General features: G+C 38.9%; 1 protein-coding gene and 1 long non-coding RNA gene across 2 annotated transcripts in view; one reads left to right on the forward strand and one right to left on the reverse strand.

Moving 5' to 3' along the window:
- Positions 1-5,416: 5,416 nt before the first annotated feature.
- The window catches only part of LOC108134810 (unextended protein), an 88,867-nt gene continuing 66,837 nt past the window's right edge, over positions 5,417-27,446 (reverse strand). The window contains exon 8 of the mRNA XM_041707195.1: positions 5,417-6,338. Within this exon, the coding sequence (XP_041563129.1) occupies positions 5,779-6,338 (560 nt within the window). The 3' untranslated portion in view covers positions 5,417-5,778. The remainder of the gene's footprint in view (positions 6,339-27,446) is intronic.
- On the forward strand, positions 15,220-17,208 carry LOC121466794. The gene is made up of 2 exons (XR_005976982.1): positions 15,220-15,301; positions 15,359-17,208. It is a non-coding gene; the product is annotated as an uncharacterized LOC121466794 (long non-coding RNA).

Genomic DNA, 27,446 nt, shown 5'->3' on the forward strand with positions numbered 1-27,446 from the left:
ATTACTGCTGGATCTCTGGCATAAAATAACTCTCTCATATGCGGGGATCCTTGCCCTTTTTAGAAACTGTGGTGGTCTCCATTGCAAACCCGTCATAACAACGCAATCAGCTTGTCTTCCTTGTCGTCCAAGTTGGCAAATGCCTGTCCTATCCTGCTAAGCATTACAGAGTTTAGTAAATAATAATAAAACCTAATGTAAATTAAGCCAATATTTTTATTTGACAGCTTCTGAATCAATAAACGTGTTCAATGTACCTTCAATTACAGAGTCTTTAATATGACTGCTGCCGCCATAAGCTACTAGCCGGATTCCATTGGCGAATTAAGACGCATTAAGCCTTTTGCGCATTAATATACACAGGTTATCCCATATAGCTAAATGCGAACAGAAACCATTAGCCCCGGACGTTTTTGGAAAAAATACCGGAAAATACCGATTCTTACCGATATATCGTTAGTACCACCACTACAAACGGTTGTTTTTATATCCAAGGATGGCGCATTTTTTTTTTTTTTGGCAGACCTGAGCACCGATTCTTACTCTGGAAAAAGTGATTGAAAGATCGAGGAAGTAACCGCCACCTAATTAAAAATTGGAAGCCATTATAGAGTTCGCACTGGCAGTACGAAACATATAATGTTGGTTACCAACTCATGGTATATAAACTTCCAAATAATCAGAATCTGTACTGGGCAATGCACCTTCTATCAAGGCTTTCAGTGACTGGCTTTACCAAGTAACAAAGGCGGTTCCCAAAGACATGCTTGTACACTCCAGGCGACGTCGAAGGTAACCAGTTCCTCTTGATCTTGCCCGTAACGCTTCATTCCGCTGGCAAAAGGATAGACATTTTTGCCTTCTTGGATGAAAGTTCGTCTGAGACCTTAATAGACATAAGCATTTTCGACAAGCTTGGCATTAACGGCACACCATCGCCGATCTTTTTACAGTGGACTAGAGAGACCACCAAATAGGAAAATAAATCTGTGAGAGCATCAATTCAAATCTCTAGCGGCGGTTCAAAAAAACTCTACAACTCAACTGTCGACGGAGTAAGTTAAGCTATCTATTTTCCGTTAAATTCCTATTTCACGCAGCCAATGTTGTCAATTGGAACAAACAATTGGAAAATTACCGTCCGCCTAGGTAAGTGGCCTAGGTAAGTGGCCCCGAAAACTCTTGACCGAAGATAAACGACCCAGACCAGACGTGCCAAAATCAATCCGGAAAATTATAAGTTAGGCTTCTTTGGCGCACAACTGCTCACAAGGCACTAAAATGCTTGAAAAAAATAATTCTCAGTGAGCCGGATCTGTATAGAAAAATCGACGATCAGTTCCAAAATCTTCTTGCTAAAGGAACGCGATGCTAATGTCTGACGAGGAGGGTAAAAATCGGACCTGGTACTTAGCCTTAAATTCGAGTAAGCCAGTAAAAATTAGAATTTTTTGGGATGCGGCAGTGAAATCAAATGGAATATGCCTTTACTGTTATTGGACCGTGTTTGTTGAACCCACTTATCGACGTGCTACTAGGCTTCAGAGTCGAAATAGTCGCCGGGTGTGGCGTTATCGCCGAAATGTTTCACGGAATAAACATTCGTAAAGACGACAGCCACGGTACGTTCTATGGTTTGATGCAAGCCGAAATAAAATAATCGGACTTTTTCGACAGCACGAGTGGCGATCAAGTAACAATTAACATTTCCAGCCAAGTACGAGAGGATAACGCACGAGGTGGGTTTCAGATTTGAAACTGGACGTCAAATTGAGCAGCAGTCTTTTCGTACCTCAACAAAGATGGAGACGCCGAAAATAAGAGGAGAGTCAAGTGCAGTGCAGTTCCGACTAAAAGGGAAGTCCTTCAGGTTCTTATGTCGGTTGTCGTCCCTTTGGGGTTATTTTCTGGCTACACGGTCGGCTTAAAAATACTTCGCCATAAAATATGGCGCGCAAATATAATTCTGGACCAAGTGCTGCCAGAGTCATTATTGGAAGACTGGCGCTAGTGGAAGCGGTTGCTACATCAACTTGCAGCAATAAATATTCCAATATGCTACTCTTCATCATTGTCTGAAGTACGAAGTCGACGCTAGCGAAAATGTTTATTCAGCTGCATGCTATCTGCAAGTTACCCATAAAGTCAAGGTGGACGTAATGCTCGTGGCTGCCAAAAGCAATGCGGCACCTATAAAACCACTTTCGATTCCCCGCATGGATTTCCAGTCAGCAGTGTTGGCTAACGAATAAGATTTCCAGTATTTAAGTAAAATAAAGTATTTATGTTAAATTTGAAATGTCTATTTTCCTAGTTGTAGTTGTGAGGGTGTTTCCAATTTGACTATGGCTGCTACCTTTTCTGAATCAGTGCCTACCCTTTGGTTCCCAACTGGGCGCTCAGGAACAGCTGCTCGCTTCCGAAGAATTGGCATTTCTCGGTATTTATCCAGAGACTTCCTTGCCTTAGGCGTCGTGCGTTATGTTTTCCTTCAATGTGCGTCCGATTACGGTGATGTCTTGATTTGCGGACGTTTGCGGTGCCATCTCTGGTCCAATAACTTGATCCAGCGCTGGTTGGAAGGTTGCAGTCATGCATCACTTTTCACTGGGAGAGTCCTTTTCACCGTGAATGCCTTGAATTGCCTACTGCCTACTTCCAGGGAATTTGCCAATCTATTAAATCCAGACTGCTTATATTATATATCTCGCTTGCCTATTTGGTCTAGGATAAAGTTTATTCTTGGCATGGGGCATGCATCTTTTGCTGACCTAGCAGTGATCTGTCCAAAGTCGACACATTGTCTCCACTGGCCTGTCTTTTTCTTCACCATGACGATCACGGAGCTGTACGGGATTCTCGAGTGCTCTATGCAGTCCATTTGTAGCAACTCGTCGGGCTCTTTGGGTAATATTTTTGCTTAATCGGCTTTTCGTCCTTCATAATGATTCGGTGCTCGGCTGTGTTGGATGTTCCCCGCATTGTTCGAAAGTTCGCGAGCTCGGTATTTAAGAATATGTCCATATCCTTTTCCTCAGTTGTTGTGTTGTACAACCGCCACTGACAATCTTTCTTCGAGCCATCCGTCGTGCATTTTCCTTTCTGGGATCACCACTGTATGTCCGGCATACCTTATGTCGGCGCCGACTCCTGTGAGGAAATTCCATCCCAATTCTAGCGATTCGACTACCCATGGTAGGATGGCAATCGTGTTTTGCCGAATTCGATCTCTACCTCGAGATGTGTGTTTATCCCGCTGTATCTGCCATCTGCCAACCTAACTTGCCGTCTCGTCCTTGAAATTCTTCCTTCGCAAGCAACTTTATCCGATAGCTCCTTGCTTATAAAGCTTGCCGGAGTCGATTGTGGCTTTGTATGTGCTTGAACCAATCTATACCGCTGCGGACAATTGTTGCTCTTCTCCGATTAATTCGCCAGTTAGTTTGGAGAGACCGCACCTTGCAAACCCGGCTTGCCTCTCTGCTATTGGGATCGCTGGTTATTTTCCGCTCTCTGGCAGCACTCTACGCTCCTCACACCCATTTTGTCGCTCATCCAGCAGAATAGTAGCGACTGGTTTCGGCACCCTCGTGCCCGCCACATTATCGACAAGCTTCTTCAATGTTCACAATGCGGGTTTGCGCTCTGGTAGCCCCGGACTGTGTGGTGTGCGTCCTCTTGGATCATATTGGACGGCGTCTACTGACCGTTGATAGGTGCTTGGTTTCCGCCACTGTCCTCGCATCTCCTGCACGTGGTTTTTGTGGGTACTGCTGCTTTATTTCGCGAAGACTTGTTTTATTGAACGAATACTTTCCGCTGCTTGTCGAGTTCCTCATACTCGCCGGCCAGGATGATTACTGCCTCCAAGTCGTCTACATTATGTGTTCTCAGGTCTGGCGTGCAGTGATCCTAGATAACCTCGCGAGTTTCCCTTAAGGAGTACCCGAGTGGTCTCATCATGGTCTGCAGGTAGTCTTTAAATGGCTCCCCGAAACCCTATTTCCGCTGCATCACCTGTTCTGCGAGCTTTGAGAAAAATCCCCTTGGCAGGAAATATGTTTGAAAACTCTCGCTGAATTCTCCAAATTTCTCCAGTGTTTATTGTTCTCTCACCATTCTCACATTTGCTTTGCTTCTTTAGCGTAGTCTGGTGCGATAGGTCTGTACTGCTCCGGTCTTCTGTCTTGACTTGTATTCCTACTTCTGTCAGCCTCTTTAAAGCATTCCATGACCTGACTAGCTATAAGCTGTTCGGCGTCTAGGTGTATAACCCGTGACTGGTTTGATGTCGTATGTCTTTTCTCTTCTCCTCTGAAAGCGCTCTACGCATGTTCTTTCACTTGCCTTCCATGGTAAAGTCCAGCTTTGCCGCCACTTTCGCGAAATCCTCTTTTTTGGGGAGATAAATCCTCCTTTTCCGTTCTGCTTGTTGTTTTTTTACTGTTAAGACAATCAAGTTATGTCGTGATGTTATCTTACAACATTTATGCATGCGTCCCACCAAATTTATATAAAACGTGACCGCACGATTGACTAGCAATAAAGTGCAGAATACTGCGATATACAAACGATCTTTATTCTCCGACTGGACCCTCGGCCGGGTTGATAATCGCAATGTATTAACATAGACGCTTCTTCGATGAAAATTGGTGCTGTCGTTCCTGGTTGGTTCGATGTCGATCGCCTAGTTTCGGGTGCTCTTGTTGATTCCGTCGGCGTTGGCTTCGCTCGGGGTGCTCGTGGCTCCTTCTGCGGGGTCTTTGGCTCTCGGGTATAAACAACGACCGTAAAGATCGTGCTTAAAAAACTCGAATACTTATAAACACATGCAGTATTTAACCAGTAGATCCCCTTCAATTAAATTATTTTGTATAACATTTTTATTCTAGAATAATTTTGAAATAGTGACCAACTTCTTTGTAAGTGCATCTACATATTTATTCATATAAACCTACCCGCAATCACAGTTAAACCCTTAAACAAAAAATAAAAGATTAAATCTTTTTTGTTAAATTATTTTATTAACGTATTTGCAAGTGGCAAAGGACTGACACCAGTTTGGCTGTGTTCAAGAACACATTTAAGTTTTTTTTTATGTTAAAGCTGGTTGCCAAACTCTATAGCATATTATTAAATGAAGCAAAAACCATTTCTGAGGAAAAGGGAGTAATTGCTATGAAATAAAGGCAACGTCGCTTTAATAACTTCTTAAGTACGTTATTTACGAGGCAACGCAAATTTAAGTATATAATAAAGAAAACAAATATATAAAGACATATATGAACATTAGGGTGGTATCAATTTGTATGAACATTTTGTGGTCCTCCTTTTAAATTTGAAGTGACGTCATAATTAAATTTAATTGCCAACCTGCTTACGTGTCGAATGACTAATTTAAAATAAAACTGTTTAGTTTTCAAAAAAATTTTGTAAACCAAAAACTGGTGTATTTAATGGTGATGGTAAAGCATTTTTTTAACACCTGATGTACATATATGTATTTGTATATTTATTACCTATTAATTACATTACAGCAAGGTATCTATGCATTAATACAAAAATATAAAATAAATTATTATTTGTAAACTTTGTAATTAAATATTTTTAACTAAATTTACACAAAAATTGAGGAACAACAAAAGTAAATTAAACTTCAAATTTTTTGTTACAAGTTGCTATAAGTTTTGAAGGTTTTAAATTCAAAACTGCTTTAGAATATTACGAGAAATTTTATTATCTACAATAATTCCCAAAATAGATTTTGACTTCATTTTGTTATTGAGGTCTTCTTTGCCAACTTTCAGATCTATCATCAAGCTTTGGCAAAAGGGGCACGGAAGCTGTTGTTGCTTCTCTGTCATCATGTTCACCATTTTGCAGATCCCCTGCTTCAGAAGCAACTAAACTACTTAATGAGGCATTATCCGTATGCTCAGGATTACTTCTCTTTTGATCATCTTTAATAGGTTCACTGACACTGTTGCTTTTCTCATCGTGAGATAATTCCATATTCGTGGGCGAAGAATTCAAGCTTCGTATAGGTTTCGATAGGCGTCTTGTACTTTGATTTGGTGCAAGAAACCTTGGCTTTTCGTCCTCTGTTATAGAGTGTAATAAACGTTCCACTTCGTCATCAAATGTCTCACTGGAAAATGTTCCTGATTTACGGCTCTTTTCCAGCAAAGTAGCTTTTTTTGCCGTGAGATATAAAACCCTTTTAATTGCAATGTATATTACATCAGATATAGCACGAACGGAGTAATCAGGTACAAAGGATTGTCGAATTTTCGAATCCATATTTAAAGACTGCAAAGAACCCATTTGTGTTGGAGAGTCTGGAAAAATATACAAATGAAATTAATAATTTAAAAATCGTGGTATAACATTAATATTTTATACATGTTATATAATATTTGTAATGTAGTATTATACATTGCCGAGATAACATAAGTATATAAATATATATAACATAAATATAAAAATATCTTATTCTTAAGGGTATATTTTTAAGCATTCTAAGCATTAATTACAATTAAAGCATTCACAAAAAAATAAAATTTGTATTTTTTTCGATGTCAAATTTAATTGCTCTGCCAGCAAACCATAAGATAGGGCCTGGAGATCGCTGATGTAAAGAGACAAAGCGAAAGAACCGGTTGCGGGGGGTGTGGGTGTACGACGAACTAACTTTCTAGTGTTTGCAATACAGTTCAATACATGGTGACACCTAAGCCCAGATTGTTTTGTGCGGGAATGTTTAGTTCAAAATCTGTTAGCTGAGTAACGGATGTCTAACAGTCGGGGAACTCGAATATAGCGTTCGTTCTTGCTTATAAAAAATTCAGAAAAAATATTTTTCATAAATAACTCTTGAACTTGAGGGTCTTGTTAAGATTAAATTGGTCAGAAGTTTGTAACGCAGTCAGGGATACATTCCCGACCAATAGAGTATATATATATTAATTATTGACATGACTAGACGATGTTGATGAAGCCATCTCCGTCTGTCCGTCCGTCCGTCCGTCCCTCCGTTCTACGCAAACTAGTCTCTCGGTTTTACAGCTATATTTTTAATTTTTTGGGAAGTTTTAGATATATTGTAATAGATTATTAAAACAATCGTGTCAAAGTTGTTAAATTTCACTTTTTCATTTTTGCTTATAGAAATCGGTTTCATATACAAAAAAACAATTAAGGTTGAAATAAATACCTATAGTAAGTATGTGGTGTGTGTCTTTTGTTACGGAAAAACTCAATTTACTTAGCAGCAGATAAAAGTAAAACACGTTATTCCAAATTGCGTGCACGATAATAATATATGTTATAAGCTAACTAATATTAAATTTTCAACATTCAATGAAGTTGGATACGTTCGAATTATTCAATAACATTCCACACCAGGCACCGGTGCTGCAGCTGATTCATGCTTTTGCATAAAAAACATTTTTAATATTGAACCACAATATGAAACTCTAAGAATCCTAAAGCGTTCTTCACAACTATAACTGTATGTGAAAACTAGGTATATTAGTTATATCAAGGCTTGGCACAGACGAGAGCACTGGAGCCGATAAGCACCGGAAAGCATGCGCAGAGAGACTACTATATCACAATGGACATGTAGTGACGATGCGCACCATATAGTCAGGGTTGGTAAAATATTCCACTTTTTTAGCACAGTTAAAATTTTGTTGAAAACACGCGTCAAATGACACCCATTATTTAAATTTTCTATTTTTTGCTTTTATTGCAAATTATTTAAAATGGTTAGAACTGATTTTTGTTTAACTTATTACGAATTTAGCCCTCGAGATTACTCAACATTTGGGATACAAAAAGTTTCTCTGCATGAATGTTTTCGAAAGTTATTAAGCAACAAAAACTGCAAATATTTATTATTTTTTGAAAATTAAAATTAAAACTATTTATAACTTAAGCAAACTAGTATGAAATCAGATACTTTGCAAAAAAGTGATCAAGATGCAAGCAAATATTTTAAAAACAACGAAGTTATGACAAATTGTATGTTGTACTGGGAGCCAGACAACTTTCTTGTTAGTTTTTATATCCTTATAAATGGTATTATAATTTTAGTCAGAAGGACACATGCATGACCCTATCACCATCAATAGAAGAGCCGATCTAACCATATCCCTAGCCTATCAGTTTTAAAGCTATTAGTAGTAGTTAAAACGAGTCGGATCGGACGACTATATCATACAGCTCCCATGGGAACAATCGGGAAATCATATGAAAAAATTATAATTTGCCTGTTTTTCAATTAATTTGATTATACTTCTATACAAAATAATGCTTTATTGTTTCAGAATAGCTGATTGTAAAGCATAACAAGAAAAGAAGCAAACTACGGCAAGCCGAAGTTCATATACCCTTGCAGCTATTGGAAAAACTAAATATTCTTTTAAACATTAAAATTATGATTTACTTACGTATATGTTTAAAAACATTGAAGCAATGATGATTTGCAGCTCAATTATTCGATAGTTCTATGGCAGCTATATGGTCGTTTTCCGATTTTAATAAAATTAAAAGCGCAATTCTGAACTGTCAAATTATTAATAAGTCAACAAGAATTAAAAAAAAAAAAAATATTACAAAACAGAAAAGTAAAGTCTTTAAAAAATTTTGGATATTTTGTAAGCTTTGCCTAAATAACAATCTATCAGTCACAGTTTTATTTTCAAGGACTTTGAATGATACACATGCTGAAGTGATTCGCGAAAAATTGCCAGTACAAATATATATTACGTTGAGTAAGATTTATATATCCACTGCTGTTAAATTAAAGTAAGCTACCATAGCTGTGTGATTATCTGAGGATACATTCCAAAACTCTCATGATGACGACGAATATCTATATTTTAATTCATCAAGAAACTTAAGCTCAGTCTTTCGGAAACTGAAGTTCTTCCAGGAAAAAGATCGGGTACAGAACCTAAAGAAGTATATACTTTTCTCACCGCTAGAGGTTTGTTTATTGAAAATAAATTAATAATAAAAGCTAACATTTCATTGTTTAGTAGGCATCCAACTTAATTATTCCTTTGCCAGTTAAAAGTGAAGATCAAATGTAAATGGTTCACATATCTTCGGAACATTTAATTTATAATTTTGAGATCGACACATATCGTATAATGACCGAATCAACTTTAAATCAATGTCGGAAATGACAATTAAATAAAAGAATTTGCAAGGAAGTTGGCAATGGAATTCTGCGAATGACAACTCATGTGAGTTGCAGCCACTTAAGCCAAATAGAGTTTCGAATTGTGTAAGTTAACACCCAAACTAATACAATTTCCCAGAAAGAAGAAAAGAGTAAGCATCGACTGCACAACAAACAGCAAAGCAATGCCCTCAATAATACAATTTCCCAAACCGAAGAAGAGAGCATTTATTGCACAACTAACAGCAAAGCAATGCCCTCAATAAAGCTCAAACGAACTTCGCCACGTGTGCTGAGCTTGCACCTTTTAATCAGCGATCGTGGGAATGCAGAATAGCCAATTTCCAAAGTTGATCGAACTCAACTAAGTGCATACAATAAAAACAATAATTAAAATGCACTGGCCAATTACAATTAAGTTTGGTCAACGGCAACGGCGACCAAGAGCAGCAACCAATAATATGAAAGAACGTCAGCAGAATCACCAACATCGGCCGAGACGGCGGCAGCAATGGATCGACGCTTAGCTATAAAAAACAATTGTTTAACCTAAGTAAATCAGTTCTTAATCCAACTCAATAAAGAAAAGTTTGATTTTTCATAATCAATCTTTTAACTTGTACACAACAAGAAAGAAAGCAAACTTCGGCAAGCCGAAGTTGATATACCCTTGCAGCTATTGCAAGAATTAAACATTTTTGAAAACATTAAAATTATGATTTACTTGCGTATATGTTTAAAAACATTGAAGCTATAATGATTTGCAGCTCAATTATTTGATAGTTATTTTTATATATTTTTATTATTTCTATGGGAGCTATATGGAATGGTCGTTCGATTTTGATAAAATTTAAACCATAATTCTGAAATATTTAACCATTGCTATATGTCGAAAAACTAAACAAAAAATTAAAAAACAGCAAAGTTATATTTTTTCTTCAAGTATTTTTCCGATTGTTCCTATGGGAGCTATATGATATAGTCGTCCGATTTTCATGAAATATTTAACTATTACTAAATGTCGAAGACCTAAACAAAAAATTAAAAAACAGCAAAGTTATAATTTTTTTTCATTTATTTTTCCGATTGTTCTATGGCAGCTATATGCTATAGTCGTCCGATCCGGCTCGTTCCGACTTATATACTACCTGCAATAGAAAGACAACTTTTGGTAAAGTTTCATTAAGATAGCTTTAAAACTGAGAGACTAGTTTGCGTAGAACGGACGGACGGAAATGGCTAGATCGACTCGTCTAGTGATGCTGATCAAGAATATATATACTTTATAGGGTCGGAGATATCTCCTTCACTGCGTTGCAAACTTCTAACTGAAATTATAATACCCTCTGCAAGTGTATAAAAAAAGTGAATGGCTTTTTTTTTGTTTGGGATTTTGGAAACTCTGAATATAAAAATAAAATTTATTCTAATAAAATAATCACACTAGTAAAATGTACTTTCTCCATAGCTAACTATAAAAAATATTTAAAAAGAAGTTTCAGGCTCAATATTTTTTCGAGACCCAGAAGTTCTTGTTGAGAAACGAAATTATTATGAGTATTTACCAAAGCTCGCAAATAACTGTCAACCATTTTTCGCTTTACGGTCTCTGCACTTAAACATTAGAAAAAATCTTGCACGCTTGCTTTCGCTCTGAGCAGAACACTTAGTTTCTCTTTGTTATGGTTTTCGGTTGACTGATCTCAATTGAGTTGTTCTTGTTATGCTCTTTTAACAACTAAGGAGTGTGCCGCCTGAACGCTCACATATTGGGACTTAGCAGAAGAGCAAATAAATGAAAGACTCAGCGTTAACGGTCTTTTCCTTTGGGTTTGTTTTGGTTTTCAGTGGTTTCTCGTTCTCGCGCTTAGGTGTGAAAAAAAAGCAAAATATTCGAATTTAATGGCAAGTGACCATGTCGAAGTTATCTATGAGAGCATAGCTTTGTACAAGTTGGTCATTGGTCTGGGCCAGTGTCTACGCCATCCAAATAGGCCGAAAACGGAGAATCTTCTTTAGCAGCACAGATATAACCGTCGGAAGAGAGCTCCTTCTTCTGAAAGTGGATGCATGCACCTTAATTAGAATACATTTTTTTTTGCAAATTTATCCATTTTTGCAAGTAATATTTCTCCTTAAGACTTGATCAAAAGTTATACCGTGATCATGTATGATCTCCGTAATATTCTCCTTGATGTACATTGTAGCTGTATCATGACCAAAGTTCACGCCTAATATAGCCTTGTCCATCCTGATAGCAACATCAATTTTAAGTTATACAAGTTTTCCTTTTACAAGAGCTCTAATAAAAAATTGGGTCTAATATCTGCCCCAACCCGAGGAGACGATTGACTCTACTAGTTTCATATGCTATTTTTCGAAAGTAAGGAATCTCGCTCACAAGCACAAGCAGGTGAAATATAACCACTCAAACGTAAAAGACTTTTATTTTCATCGCTTGCGATGAACAAGACGGAATGAAAATACGAAATCGATTTAGGTAGAGCACAAACCGATTGGTTCAAAAGATAGTTTGAATGGTTCAACTCTGACACTTTGGGCAATCGGTCCGAAAATAACAGATATTTTTAGATTTCAAAAACTGTTATTTGCGAGCTCGGGTATTTACACATAATCATAATTTTCTTAAGAGAATTAACTTGAATGCTTGCGCCTTGCACGAATTTATTCATTTTGGGACCCCCTTTTAATCGCCAAATGTAGTGATGTACAACTTTTATTGCGTTTACCACTATTGATTACTATTGAATTTAAGACCTCGATAGTGTTTCTAAACCCAATTATTCGATATACCGACACCAGCATGAGGAACAAACCCAGCTCTACCAAACAGTAGAAGACGCGCGGGTTTTCGAAGCCCAAATTGAAGAATTCAGCTTGTTGACGGACCCCCGAAGTGAAAATGATGATAACTAAAATATGATTTTTCAATAAAAGTGGTCATCTTCCACCAAGCGCTTTGAAACCCATTGCGCAAACTGAAAGCACATGCAAATCGCAATATAAACAGCAATATTTTTAAAAATATCCACCCATATCTCGTGGATCATCCTGCAAAATCATGGTCCTTCGAGGCGGATGCTACACCAACAGCCTTTTTTTGTTTAAATCCTTAAATCTTTGTGTGAATGTTACTTATATAAAACTGGATTTTCGAAAAAAAAGATTGTCTATTGGGACACGCTCTAACTTTTTGCCCCTTACCTATACCTAAAATGACATAGGAAAATTATATAAATAAATTATTTGTAAAAATAGATTTTAAAGGTCGTATATGCAAATGTGTGCTAACGAAGCCTTTGGCCATAACAAGAACATTAAATTTTGCATGAAATTCCCGTTTTTAGGATATTTGCTTACATATTCCGTCCAAACCAATCAGCAATTATAAACGATTTCTAACTGAACACAATTACGTTCGGCGATCACACATTCGAGGGCACTGAATATGCCCAGAGCCAACTCATTGCAGCGGTTAGATAGCGAATTTTTGGAGGTTCCCAAAGCAAGTACGCGTATAAATATGTTATTAGACCGCGAACTCCATGCAAAACGGTAACAAAAATATCCATGCTAATTGCTTGGATTCTCCGACGGATAAGAGAAGCATACTATGCTTAACTCTAAGCCATGATGGATAGCATGTAGTAAACAAAGTTGCGCTTTTCAAAAAGAAAAGCCTAAACGGGGCGCATTAATTGCATAATTAGTATAACAAACCTTTAAAACGACTTAACTTCCTGAGTCAAAAACGTTTTTGTTGTCAGATTCCATTATCGTTATCGCATGGCTGGAGAAACCCTCAAGTACCTCAAAAACAATTGCACTGTCACAGTCCAGGCTAAAATACATAATTGGTGGGTGCTAAAATTCTCTAGTTTGTGATGGCATAGACCAAAATGGCGTTAATGCTCCAATCTCCCTCCACCTCACCTTCAGAAAAAAGGGGCGAAGCTGAAAACATTACTGAAGCTGAAAACATCGATGTGTGTGACGACTTTCTCGCGAGCATTACGAACAACAGCCTCTTCTGCAATTACTCAACAAGCAAACAAATTCTAGTAAAAGACTAAGCACGCTGTGTTTAATCACTACGAAGAACGGTTTTCACTTGCAGTGTTCACCCAGATCTAATCTGGCAGCTCTATCGAGTTTATTTTAAGCACTTTACTACAAGCTGAAAATCAGCTGATGATAAAATCATTTCTTTATTCCAAGCTTAAGATGTTTATTTGTTCAATTGTTTTATTTGCTGACTAGTTCTTTTCTTATATTATTTAAATGAATATGTATATGATTTCAGGTACTACGCCATTTGACATGTACTTATTTTAAAATATTTGATGAGAGGGATGTTAAGGGCAAATAAGACAGTATTAAAACCAAAAAAATTGTCAGCGACTGAAACTTGGGAGCAAGCTGATCAACTGAACAACTAAATAACTGAGCAAATAAAAAACTGAACAAATGAGCAACTGAACAAGTGAACAAGTGAGCAACTGAACAATTGAGTTGCTGAACAACTGAACAACTGAGTGAAAAAAGTGAGTTTGTTCACTCAATAAAAAGTGAGCAACTGAACTTGTTAACCAAAGTGAGCGAGTTTACCCAACACTACTATAAAGAAGCTATGAGCTCTATTGGCAGTTCATTCCCCCCATAAAAGAGTTCGCCACATGACTCGCAAATATGTAAACAGTTCCTAACTCAAGCCCCTTGTGTATGGCCAAATTCAATGATAATAACTTAACGACGATTTTTTAAATGAATCGAATATCTTTCAGTAACAAACCGCATCAAGAATTAAGCGTAGATGGCGACATAAGTACCTGCACCGAAGGTATCAGTAGAAACATCAAAATGCCAATTTTGCGATTGATGACGTTGTCATCATCAAGGATGATGCTTGTCACATCCCGTCATGTCCCTGTGCACAAAGTTTTTTTTTTTAAATCGAATACGAGCAACTACAGAGATAGTTTGTTTGAACATCCTTACAGATGAAGTATATCTCCATGTCAATATAGATTTAAAAGGGGTACGTCTACGACTTCAAACCTATTGCCAACACTGCACCCTTGGCACAAGTTGTCACTGTATTTATTTAATTATTTGATATTTTATCACTACAAGTAAAACCTATCATTTAATGTTTTTGCCGTAACGATTATGATTTTCAACACTTTTATGTATGCGCAAGCATATGTATATTTAATTGTTTATTAACAAACATGAAATATCGCTGATGCAGTAAGATCTGCATTGGTTAGAGACTGTACGCATGCACCACACCTCTTAACACAAAGATGCGTAATAGTTTTGTGCGGGTTGTTGCTGTCGCCTGGATCTGTCTTGTTTTTCTTCCAAAGATAACGCCTGTGCTTACAGCGCTGCTCACTGTCGGCGATGTTGGGTGAAGCCATTATTATCGATTGGTTCAAAGGCTGTATTTTTACCTGGAATGATTTGAGCTCTCGATTGAGGAGCAGGTCTTCTGGCAAGCGTCCCATAGTCGAGTATGGTGTGTAATGTTGGCTAAACAGATATTCGGACATTCTTCTTAAAAAAGACTTTTGTGCTTTGAACCGTTCGCTGAGCTTGTCCATTGGCCGCAGGATGAAAAGGTGCCGTTCGGCTATTACGAATAGTAGCACGATCTGTAATGGTAATTCGTACGGACTCAAGAAAATTGCTCGTCTCAGCATCTGATTTGTGTGGATATGCCTAGAAGCAGGTTATAGTCTGTCATCAAGGTGAATTCACGGCCATAAAGATAGTTATGGAATTTGTTGACGCCGAAAATAAGCGAGACAGCCTTATGAACCGAGTGGTTCATAGTAGAGGTGGAGAACTATCGATGGCACTATCGCCACTATCGATGGTTTAGCACTATCGAGCCACCATCGATGGCAGCAGACACCTTCGATACTGGCCCATCCACTATCGATGGTGCCATCGATAGTGCGCTTCTTACATCCCTAAAAAATTTGTTCGCGCATTTTCCGTGTCGGCGTCAAATGCGAAAACGAGGAAAAATTTAAAAACAAGAAACAATTAGTTAAATTAATATGGATCGCTTTTTAAATCTGTGTATGTTTACTATATTATATACGTAAGTGTTTTGATCTATAATTTGTTAAATTTAAGGTAAACGTCGAGTAAATGTCTTCATCAAGTGCCGACAAGCCGGACTGTGAGTGCTCCTCCAGCACAGACTCTGAAAAAGATTTGGAACCAAATCGACAGAGTAACAAAAAGAAGTCGAAAATTTCACGTGTTTGGAAATATTTTAAAAGGTCTGACGACAAGAAATATGCCAAATGTCTCGATTGTGGCGAAGAATACAAGACAAGCGGCAATACATCTAACTTGCACGACCATTTAAAAAGGTTCCATCCTGGCGTGGAAAGAAAGAGCCCAGAATCGAGCACACAAGTTGTACGTGCTGAGAGGAACGTCACTACATCTACAAGCAGCAGTTGCAGATCGAGCATGAACTCTGTGGCGTCATACTTTAAAAGAGCCGTCATGTATGATTCAAATTCTAAAAGAAAGACTGACATAGATAAAGCTCTAACTGAAATGGTTGCCAAAGATGTGCAGCCCTACAATATTGTAGAAAACGAAGGGTTCGTGCAATACACTCATGTATTGGATCCTTGGTATAAATTACCCAGCAAGACGCACTTAAGAGATGTGCTGATGTATAATTATTTTACCGAAACTTCTGCCAAGTTATCAGCAATCCTTGTAAATGTTTCGAATATCGCAGTTACGTGTGATTTGTGGACATCAAGTGCCAATGCTAGTTTTTTGACTGTGACGGGTCATTTCGTATATAACTACGAATTAAAAACAGCATCCTTAGCAACAAAAAAAACTTCTAAGCACAACTAATCATTGTTCACAAAACATTGCTGATACATTGCGGGACATTTTTATTGAATGGAACATTCTGGAAAAAACTGTATGTATTGTTACCGACAATGCCAGCTCCATGCTTAAAGCATGTGATCTATTGCATATTCGCAATCTGCCATGCTTTGCGCATACTATAAGTCTCGTGGTGCAAGATGCCCTAAAAGTTGATGACCCAGTGCTTCAAGCTTTATTTACTAAGTGTAAATCAATCGTTCGATTTTTCAAGCAAAACACTATATCAAATGAAAAGCTCAAATTAGCTCAAGAAGGCTCAGAATATACTTTGTTGCAAGAAACGCCCACTAGGTGGAATAGTTTTATTTTATGATTGAGCGTATTATAAAAATGAACGATGCCATTGCCAAAGTTTTACAATCAACAACGAATGCACCGCAGCCATTTACTGCTGAGGAAATACTTATGCTGAAAGATATTGAAAAACTTTAAACAAAATATTGATGGAATCAATCAAGCAACGTCTTTCCGTATATGAGCAGAGAACAGTCTGCAGGATGGCTACGCTTTTGGATCCACGGTTCAAAAAAAGTGGATTTCAACATAGCTCAAACGCTGAACAAGCAGCAACATGTTTTGAAAATGAGCTGGCCAATTTTCCAGTTAAAGAGACCGCAAGTAATCAACCCGTAGCACCGGATTCAAGTTTACTGGATACTTTGTTCGATTTTTTGGGTGAGCGTTCCATGAATAAATTTGTAAACTCAAGAGTCGATGCAATTTTAACTAAGAAACAGTATCTGGAAAGGGCAATTGTCGGACAAGATATCGACCCTCTATTATGGATGAAGGTATGCCTTAATTAAAAGTGCCGAGTTATTAATTGCATATAATTAAGTATATTACTGTTTTCCAGGTGAATCAAACTGATTTCCCTGCCATTGGGAGCCTTTTCGCCAAATATCTTTGCATTCCGGCTACGTCCGTGGAGTCTGAAAGAACATTCAGCAAGGCGGGCCAAATAATATCGGAGAGGCGAACCCGGCTCAAAGAAAAAAATGTTAACATTCTTTTGTTTTTAAATCGCAACTCTTGGCTGAAATAAAGCATATTTTATTGTATTCGTTTCATTCTTTTTTTTATCGTAACTTAGTTAAAATAAAGCATAATATTTTTATATTTGCTTAAAAAAAATTTTTTTGTTGGGCTACACTATCGTGCCACTATCGATGGCACTATCGACACTATCGATCGTTTAAAATAAACTATCGTCGACTATCGATGGCGCCCACTATCGATAGTTCTCCACCTCTAGTTCATAGCTCCGCTCTGCGTTAAACAACGTTTGTGAATAGTGCGCTATTGGTTTGACGATTCCTCCTTTCATTTAGGCCGGCCGTCAAATATCCTCTCCTGCAGCTAGTGTAGCCTAGCTCCAATCCGGTCGCTTTCATAAATTGTTTAAACCTTTATGGGCTTGTTGTTCCCAGTTCGGTGAGACTGATCAGGAAGGGGCAGCCTTTGTGATTCAATCCAGTACTGCATAGAGTCGAGCAGGAATAGAAAAGGTGTTTCACCATGTTTTCTTCCTCCTCTGATAGCATGCATGCCTACAAGCCAGTTGCGTCTAAGATGGGTGGTATGAACTACTGTTTTTCGACCAACTATTGGCCAGTAAGTCTGTCGAATAATTGCCAAGCATATCACTGCTAAGTCAAATTTGCGTTTGTTAATAAATTTTCAAATATATGCAAGGACCCGTTGCGTATTTGCGAACGAATTAACGAATTTAGACTTCTCTACCAAATCTGTTGGGATCGTAACGGTTTTATTCGTCTCTTCCGCTACTGCTGCTCCTCGTCGTTGTCCTCTGCGGCGTCGCTCCTCATCGCTGTCTTCTGCGGCGTCGCTCTTCGTCGTCGACTGCTTGCTGGAACCTGGCTCGGACGGCTCCTTCGAGACTCTGGATGTTATGTGAACCTCACTGCCGGGGCCGGCAAGGTGTTTCACCTAGCAGGTAGAAATAGGTTCTGCCTCTTCGCCCAGCCACCTTTATCGCAGGCTCCCTAAGTTGGTCCGGATTGTGTCGGCAAGGTGTATCGCCTAGCAGGTAAAACTAGGTTTGGCCTCTTCGCCCAACCACCTTCATCGCAGACTCAACGGAAGGACTCCCTGAGCTCGACTTAACCACGACCTAGCACCCGTTGGATCTCAGCTTTGAAGCCTCAGCGTTGAAGCCTCTCAGTCGTTCGGCGTCTCGATTTTGCGATCTTGATCCTGGTACTCGGCACTTGATTAACTTGCTACTGGTTTCGCGTACACGCACTCGCTCTGATTCTCGCACTATTACTTCGTCGTGCGCTGCGCTTGCGCCGCCTTTTTATAGCCTGTGATGGTCCCGTTATTTCCCTTCTCCAGCTCGCGTGATCGGATCCAAGGTCCACTGCCGCACCGTTAGTTCACGGTGCGCCCTCTTTGTGCGGGTACGAAGTCCGCCAATTTACAGTTCGCCCTTGTTGCCCTTGCCGTGTGAGAGTCCAATGTCCAGCGTGGTGGACACGGTGCCCCCGCTTTGCCCGGGTCCAAGGTCCGTTGTTTACCGTTTAACCTTGTTGTTGCCCGTAACTCCTCCGGCATTCTCGCCTCCTTCGCTGTTGCTAGGCAGCTCTCCTGCATCGGGATTTGTTGGGAGTTTTAAGACTCCTCACATATCCCCTTTTCTTCGGAAATGTTTTGAAAGTGGTGATCTCCCCGCCCATGTTGTTCGTTCATTCAAATTCCCCGCCCAAACTCGTTCTCCTCGTGACCCCATACAGTTCCCCAAAAGACTTCAACTTTCCCTGAGCTGCCCTCGTAAGACTCCCTCCAGACAGCGCTCTGAAAGACCTTTAACTTTCCCCTGGCTGTGCTGCGTTAGCCTGTTCCCCAGACAGTTCCCTGAAAGACTTGAACTAGAATTTGAATTTCCCGCCCAGACATTTCCCCGAGTTTGAAATCACCATTCCGATTCCCGATTACTGAACACGTCTCGATCGCACTTACCGATAGTGGGACCAGCATTGCCTTCGTTGTTGCCGTTATCGTTATCGTTTCCGTTGTCTTAAGTTGCCTCCGTGTGATCGTTTCTTGAGAAATCCAGTATTTCGCAACTATCGATCGACCGCCTATCGTCTGGCGCCCCCGTCCCTAATCTCCTCAAGGCCTCGTTGTTTTGGAGAAACTGATGAGTAAATTTGACAACTGCAATATTTTTTGTAACTAAAACCTTTTTTTCTTTACAGCGACACCATAGTCATGATGCCCCTGCCATGTCTCGGGGTGCTGACCCTGGACCGCGTGCCCCCGGGGGTGGGCTTGCCCGACGGTGGTATCTGCCCTAGACAGATCAGCCCGAGCCCTGCCGTTGCCCTGCTCAACCGGCGGAAGATCAATTGGTCCCTCGCAGCTCGCCGCGTCGTCCTCGTCCGAGGACACCTCGGCGCTGGCGGTCTTCGTCCCCTCCTCCTCCTGAGGAGATTGCGACGACCTGTCCGATCTCCGTCGCGTTCGGGCCTGCGTCCTCCTCCTCGGACGGCAACTCTACGTCCGAGATTTCGCCCGTGGACTCCGCGTCAGCCTCGCTGACCGGGAACGGGGATCGCGACACCAGGGGGGACGCCAGAAACTGGAGGACGGAATCGGAGTCCCGTCTTCATTTCGCCACTGGCTGTTCCCTGGCGCTCCTTCTTCACCTCGTGCTCATCATGATGATTTTTTGGAAAGACCTGCTCCGTGCAGCGCCGTCGCTGACGAAACCTCGGTTCTTTCGCGCATCCTCGGTTCCGTTATTCGCGGAGACGTGTACCGGTAACGGGACTCGCTCTCCGCTCTGTGCCCGTGTAATGTTTAAAAGTAACGGTGCCCTCCGTGTACACGCCTCCTACGCAAACCGTGCAAGTGTGCGTTTAGCAGGTAACGGTGCTTACGGCTTTCGACCGAGCAATGCGGCCAGTGGCGTAGATAGCTTTTCCTGTTTTTTTGTAAGATTTATTTTACACTGCGGTAATAATCCGCGTTGCACAGTCTTGCACAGAAATTGGTCACATTTTTCACATTGATAAGTTGCATTATAAAAAAATTATTTTATATTGATCCCCCTGATCCCCCCCTATCTACGCTACTGATGGGAGGTAGATGATTTTGTCGTCCAATTTTAATCAAATTTGAACCGTGATTCTCACCTATTGCTCCTATGGGAGCTATATGGTTTATTCGTGCCATCCGTTCCGACTCAACAGAAATACAACAGCTTTATAGCTGGTGACTAGTTTTTGTAGAAACGGACGAACGGTTGAACAGAGGTGGTAGAAGGCTAGATCGACTCTGCCAGGATGCTGATCACGAATACTTTAACGAGTCGAAAATGTCTCTTCATATATGTCATATTTGTTTAAATAGGTATGGCAACATTAAACCATTTAATATACCACATGGTTTCATTTACCGAATGATTACCTTTTTGTGGCTTTTCCGGAGCGGTGTTTGCATTCCCATACATCAAGAACGGCTCCGTAAAAAATGTTACTAGACAACCCCAATTTTGCGAAAAGAAACAACAAAGTGAAAAAATGGTAAATTTATGGTAAATTCCTACTTATTTGCTAGTCTATGCTGATGGTTAAAATTTTTACAGATACAAACATAAAACAGTTCACAGCTGGCACAACAAGGCACATTTATGAGAATATATAATAGAATAATTGCATACCATGTCACAAAATTTCTAATTGTGGCAGCACTAAAGGCCTATCAGGCCATTTTTGAAAGGCGGTAATTCCTATTCCAAAACAGTTGGTGCTAAAACTGCTCTTTGTATACAAAAAAAAACATATTCAGAGGGAGCATGGTGCTATTAAGGCTCATCAGATAAGACTCATCAGATAAGGATCATCAGACAAAACTCATCACGCAGGTGGGAACATTGTTGTCATAAACAACGCGGTATCCAAATATGTAAATTGTACTGAGGTCAGCCAAAATAACTGCTCTGGGGCTAAGTAAAGCGCGGAAGTCTTGGCGGTAATAATGGTTGTTGTTACTTTCAAAGCAATACCTCACATCGGAAAGCGATTAGCTTCCCAAGCCGCAGCAATAGCTTTAATAGGATCGTCAGAAATACACAGAAAAACGAGAACACCTGGCAAGATCGTTTTAATTTTATACATTTGACAATCAATGCGTCGTCAAGGAATATTGCACTGCAGATTTAGCACCCTGGTAAACATTTCGTTTAAAACGCTCACTGCAAAAGAAAAAGGCCACAACATACATAAGTTTATCTGGCCTAACATAGTGGGAGTGCCGAAAAATGAGGAACCTCAGTCTATTCAAACGTAAGGAGTCTTCTATATATATTTTTTGGCGATGTAAGCATTATACTGAGATTTAAATACCATTCGAAGTTCATAAGAACCCATTATAACAGCCCCGTAAAACACAGCTTAGCTATTAACATTTCGTTTACATTTTTAACATAACTAAAACTGTTAATTTACAAAGGCGTATTTAACGTAATTGGTTTTTTGGTTGTGTGGTGTGTGAAACTTAATTCATTTTCACACAAGAAAAAAAATTCTAGTAGTGCACAAATAGAAAGTCCTTAACAATGGTCTTCCATTACCCGGTCGTTCAAGTAACCAGTTGTCAGATGGATGTAGTCTTTTTAAACTCTTTCTGGTGTCAGGGTTAGTCTATTTGTATGTGAAAGAAGTAATGCTCTGCTTCGGGTGGCTGTGTTAGTAATAGATGTGCAAACAGAATTAACGTTGAAATCTCGAAAAACAGTAATTTTTCGTGTATATTAGGGTTTAATACTTTGGTTTGGCAAGACTCAATTTTGTGAAGCTCCGCTTTAACACCGAAAAATAAATAAATAAATAAAAAAAAATAAAAACTGCTTACTACAGCAGCATAAATAAGAGTACAACACATAAAAATTCATTTTGCCCGGAACAAATCGGTTCTAAGCCGGCATCCAGAAACCGCTGCGTTGGCGATCCTATGTCCGGGTTGAACGGCATCGCCGTTAGTGGGACAATGCCCGAGGGGGGTTTGGGTGGAGGTGATGTCATCGGGAAGACATCAGCGGTAACTCCTCCCCCCTTAACTTGGAACGATGGCCATAATGAAGGTATGGCGGGAGTGACAATGGGGTCCGCAGGGGTAGGGGAAAAAATTATCTCCTTCCTTTTAAAGATCCAAGCCACAGTTGTAATCAGGATTGACGATGCCACGAGTAAGTATATGATTGACAGGTGAGTAGTGTCACGTTCTTCTATGTTGGAAACTGCCAATCCATTTTCCAGGTTGCTCCATAGAATTTAATAAGTATTTCGGGGCTATTTTTAATTTGGCAAATAGTAGGCTTTCTGCTATATTATTTAAGTGATTGTAAAGTAAATCTATGTTGAAATTAATCCTGTCTATATATTGGATAAGTTGAATGTTTTTCTGTTCCTCATCTATTTGTTTAAAGATTTTATTCTGGTATGAATTTACAAAATTGCCTATAAGCTCTTGCTCCCTGTTAATGTGGTTAGTTATTTCCTCAAATCTTATACGTGTTTCGTTTTGGAAAATAAGGTTCGTTTCGGAATTACTGCGTAAGGCCTCTAAGTCTTTGTTTATTTTTGCCTCGTCATAGGCGTCCATATTTCCTGAAACTATTTTAACTATGCGGCCTAATCCATTAATTAATCCTCTCCTGGGCCTATTACCCCCATTGCACACTGGTCCCAAAGTCCAAAATTTGTGCAAGAATCCAATTTTTTTTTTAAGAGTTGGGCAAAAACAATATTTTATTGCGATAGAGTAATATTCAAGGCAATTGAAAGTAATAGAGTTTCAATTGAAATTGCATCCCTGCGATCGCTGGCAGCCTTCAGTTTACCGCAAACTTTAGAATTGCTTTCTCGTGAAATTAATGCAAAGTTAGAAAACAAATTGTGTAAAATCTAATATCTCGATTGCAATAATTCAAAATGGATGATAATTGTGCAGGTATGTGAAATATTATGTAATATTGCAATATTTGTTATATGTGTAATTTCTTTATTAATATGTGTTTTTGTGATGTTATGTGTTTTAGCAATTCTAACCTAACTTTTGTCGTGTTCCGTGCAATAAAGGTATATAGTATTTAATCGTATTTAAGAAACTATTGATACAGATGTTATCTTTAACATATATATTTTTTGATTACACTAATTTTTTTTGCCCGTTTTTGCCCGATTCCATGAAATATTGTATTTTTGACAGACAACAACGATTTGAGCTATGCTGAAATGGTAGAGGTTTGGCTGGCAAATGGTCGTGAAAATAAAAGTATTTATGATTTTGTGCTGCAGCATATTATTAAAACATTAAAGGAACATATAAAGAACTCAATAGACAAGAAAATAGCAAACTTTGTTGCTGCATTAAAAACAAGGTTAAACAATTGTAACCGGGATGTTTCAAGACTTAAGAAGAAGCATGAAAATTGGCTCGCATTACGTTTCAAAATCAAATTATTACCATCTGATTTTAAGGAAGAGGCCCCCAAAAATGCAGGACGCCCACGACTAAACTATGATGCAGAAAGTTGCCGATTAAAGCAAAGATTAGCCTGCCGATCTTTCATCTAAAAATAATAACGACGTTAATCTTTTTTATACATGAAAAAATGTCCATGGTACCCAATGTCAGCTACGGTACATAAAATATTAGTACATGGGTCTCAGATCGTAGCCGCATCCCCCCTACCTCTTGGCTGTCTAGGTGAGAACGCATCTGAGGCTCGAAACAAGATTTATAAAAATGATCGACGTTCGCATGCAAGGCAAAATAGTCGACTGAATACCATGACAGATGTTTTTTGTAGAGCACTCGATTCGTCGGATCCATTTGTTTCCAGCATTTACATCAACGATAGACTACTTGCCAACAAAAAATACAACAGTTATCCAATAGAGGTTATTCACCTGTTAAGACAACCAAATGTCAATTTCTTAAATAATAATATTAATACAGATGATGCACATGATGATGGAGATGACTTGGACACAACTGAATTTACTAATGACTATTCTTTTGATTTAGATGTAGAAAATGATTAATTTAATAAATATATGTGATAAAAAAAATAAATAAAATTAGCCGAAAACTTTCCTCATTTTCTATTTTAGTTATTTTTTCATTTAAAATATTTATTTTCTGATAAGAAACTAAAATCTAAGCCATGTAAAACTGAAAGCAATATCAATTGACAAACGGACGTATGAGTAATTTTGTTGTTTATAAGGGGAGGTAAGGAAGGCGTGGCCCGATCGCAAACAATTTTTGCACAGGCTTTTTATATCCAACAACCATTAACTGTACCAAGTTTCAAGCGTATATCTCCATTTTTCTAATTACTGCACAAATTTTGGACTTTGGGACCAGTGTGCATTGTTGGGAAGCAAGGAATTTAGTCTTTGTTGAACTTGAGATAATTTTTGATGTAAAGTGAGTTTCAAATCTTCAAAACCCTGTTCGTCGGGTAGGTTTCCTATCACCTCCTGTATTTTAGCTGCCGATTCCTCATAAGTTTTTAGGTGAATTACATGTTTAAATATTTTAAATGATTTTACCACTTTGGTTGGTCTTTATCCAATATTTCGCTAACGAGCCGTTGAGTTGTTCCCAAGGTCAATCTGTAAAATTACATTGGGAGTATGATTAACCAAGTTTCGCAAGTATGCTTATGTGTCATTTGTCTGTATTACAGCTCTCCTAACTTTTTGCTTGTGTAGTTTTTGTTTCCTTATTGTTCGTAATGTTACTCCGCTGTCCAGTAAAACCTTGTGCTTACTAAAACGAGGTGTGATTTTATTTCTCCTATTTTCCTTACGAAAAATAGAAGTTCCAACCGGTAAGTCAGGGGGGTTGTCCTGTTCTCGTTTAAGCGATCTATTCGTCTTTTCGTTGCGTCCGTCATGTGTTTCTTTAAGGTCGGGTATAGTTCAGTTTGGAATTCGTTAAGTTTTTTTAAGGTAATCGTGTTCACTGTCGAATTTGATTGTTTTTTCAAAGATGTGAGTGCGGCCACTAAAAAGTTCGAATGGAGTTAAATTTGTACTAGAGTGGATCGCATTGTTGTAGGTTATTATGGTTTCGGAAAGTATCTCATCGTGTTCAATGGTTAATTTTAATTCTTTTCTCTTACTTAAAATGATTCTATAAATCTCTGTTAGAGTGGAATGTAAACGTTCTACTACAGAGTTACTACTGGACTGTTGAAAGGAAGTAATATGAAGTTCTATTTCGTATTGTGCCAAGAAGTCTTTGAAAATAGCACCAGAGAACTCGGCCCCCTGATCAAATATTATTTTTTTGGGTATTCCACACTGGCAAAAGAAGGTTTTAAAGGCTTTGATAACAAGAATTGAGTTTCTGTTGTTTAACTGGTAGGCTTGAGCGAATTTGGAGAATTTATCAATAATTGTTAAGTTATAATTATTATTGATAGTATATATGTCCGTGTGTATTATTTCTAGGGGCCTGTTCGGTATTTCTGGTAAAACAAATGGTGGTTTTTGTGGACACCTATCGTACTTAAGTGTAAGGCAGGTTTCGCAATCCCGGATTGCTTGTGAGATTAGAGTTTTTAGTTGGGGTACGTAAATTTCCCTTTTCAGATGCTGGTACATCTCTTCCACACCTCTATGATTGTTGTTAGAATGATGAGTTTTTATTAGGCAGTTAATTTCGTTCGGGTCGATAGGCTCGTGTAAGAGAATGAGACATCTGTAAATCTTATACAAACCGGAGTCTGCGAAATATTTGGTATAAGCATTTTGAGTTATATCGAAAATTTCGTCGAGTGAGTGAACTGCCAAGGTCTTGTTTGGTGTTAAAATTTGTTTTAAAATATCTGTGATTCCTTCTAAGGTATAAGATGGTTCCGTTATACGTGTCCGTGTTTTATTTTTAGATTGGCTTGGCGTAATCTCTGAAATACAGAGTTTATGTCCATTAAGTGTTTTTGGAGGGAGGCAGAGAATATAATGATGTCGTCAAGATAGACTAAGCAGATGTCTCCTATTAATTCGCCTAGTACATTATCCATTACTCTTTGGAAGGTAGCTGGGGCGTTTTTCAGTCCGAAGGGCATTCTCGTGAATTCGTAATGTCCGTTTTCCACCGAGAAGGCTGTTTTGGCCATGTCCCTGGGGTCCATCTGGATTTGATGAAACCCGCTAGCCAAATCTAAAGTGGAAAAATATTTGGCCCTACCGATGTTGTCAAGAATGTCGTTAATATTGGGGATCGGATACCTGTCGGAGATGGTTTTTTCGTTCAGTTTCCTGAAATCTATTACCAATCTCCACTTCTTTTGTTCGGGGGAGTCAGATTTTTTTCGAAATACCCACACGGGGGCACCCCAAGGGGAGTGGCTATTTTTTATAATATTTTGTTCAAGCATTTTGGATATTTGTTTTCGGACCTCCTCCTTATGTATATATGGATATCTGTACGTTTTGACATGTATTGGTATGTTGTCGGTGGTCGGGATAGGGTGCTTGACCGTGTTGGAAAATGTGAGAGGTGTCGCGTCATCATAGAAAAGATCTTGAAATTTTTTGCAAATTTTAACCAGCCCTTGTTTTTCCTCGTCCGTTAGATGGTCCATTAAAATTTGTTCGCTAAGATTGCCCCTTATTTGTTGGTAGCTTGGGTTGAGTGTTACCCCGTTTATTTGGTCGTAACATTCTTTGTTATATGGTAGTACCTTCAATGGTTGGTCGAGGCATAGGATCTGTCCAGTCCCGGAATTGTTAGTTATTTCGAAGAAGCTATGGCCGTCTGAGGCTGTGTAAAGTCCCCCGGAAACAGAAAGGTTGCTGTCTACCTCTAATGAATTACAGAGAAAGTCACCTTCCATTAGATTTACTGGTAGTTTGTTATGGTTTTACTTTGGGGCTGGATAAAAAGTTCGTCTGTTCCTCTATTAACTTCTGTAATAATGTTGATTGTGGTGAATGGGGTTTCAATTTTAAGTTCCTCAATATTAATCTTAACTTTCCGGTCTGTTAGGAAATCCATTCCAAGAAGACCATCAAAGTATGGGTGGAATTTGAAAAGTAGTAACTGAATTTCTCCATGTTCTTTAAACTCTATTGGTATGGGTAGTAAAGCCCTAAAGGTCAGCGAATAACTTTCCAGAACTGTTGTGATTCGGTCATCATTTTCTAATTTTTGTATGGCACCTTGCGGAATAAGGCTTGGGTCTACAAAAGAATAAGTGGAACCGGTGTCGATGAGGAATTTTAGTGGTTTTGGGGAATAGGATAGAGTGATA

Source organism: Drosophila elegans, unplaced genomic scaffold (assembly GCF_018152505.1).
Source record: "Drosophila elegans isolate 14027-0461.03 unplaced genomic scaffold, ASM1815250v1 contig_153, whole genome shotgun sequence".
Taxonomy (NCBI): Eukaryota; Metazoa; Arthropoda; class Insecta; order Diptera; family Drosophilidae; genus Drosophila; species Drosophila elegans.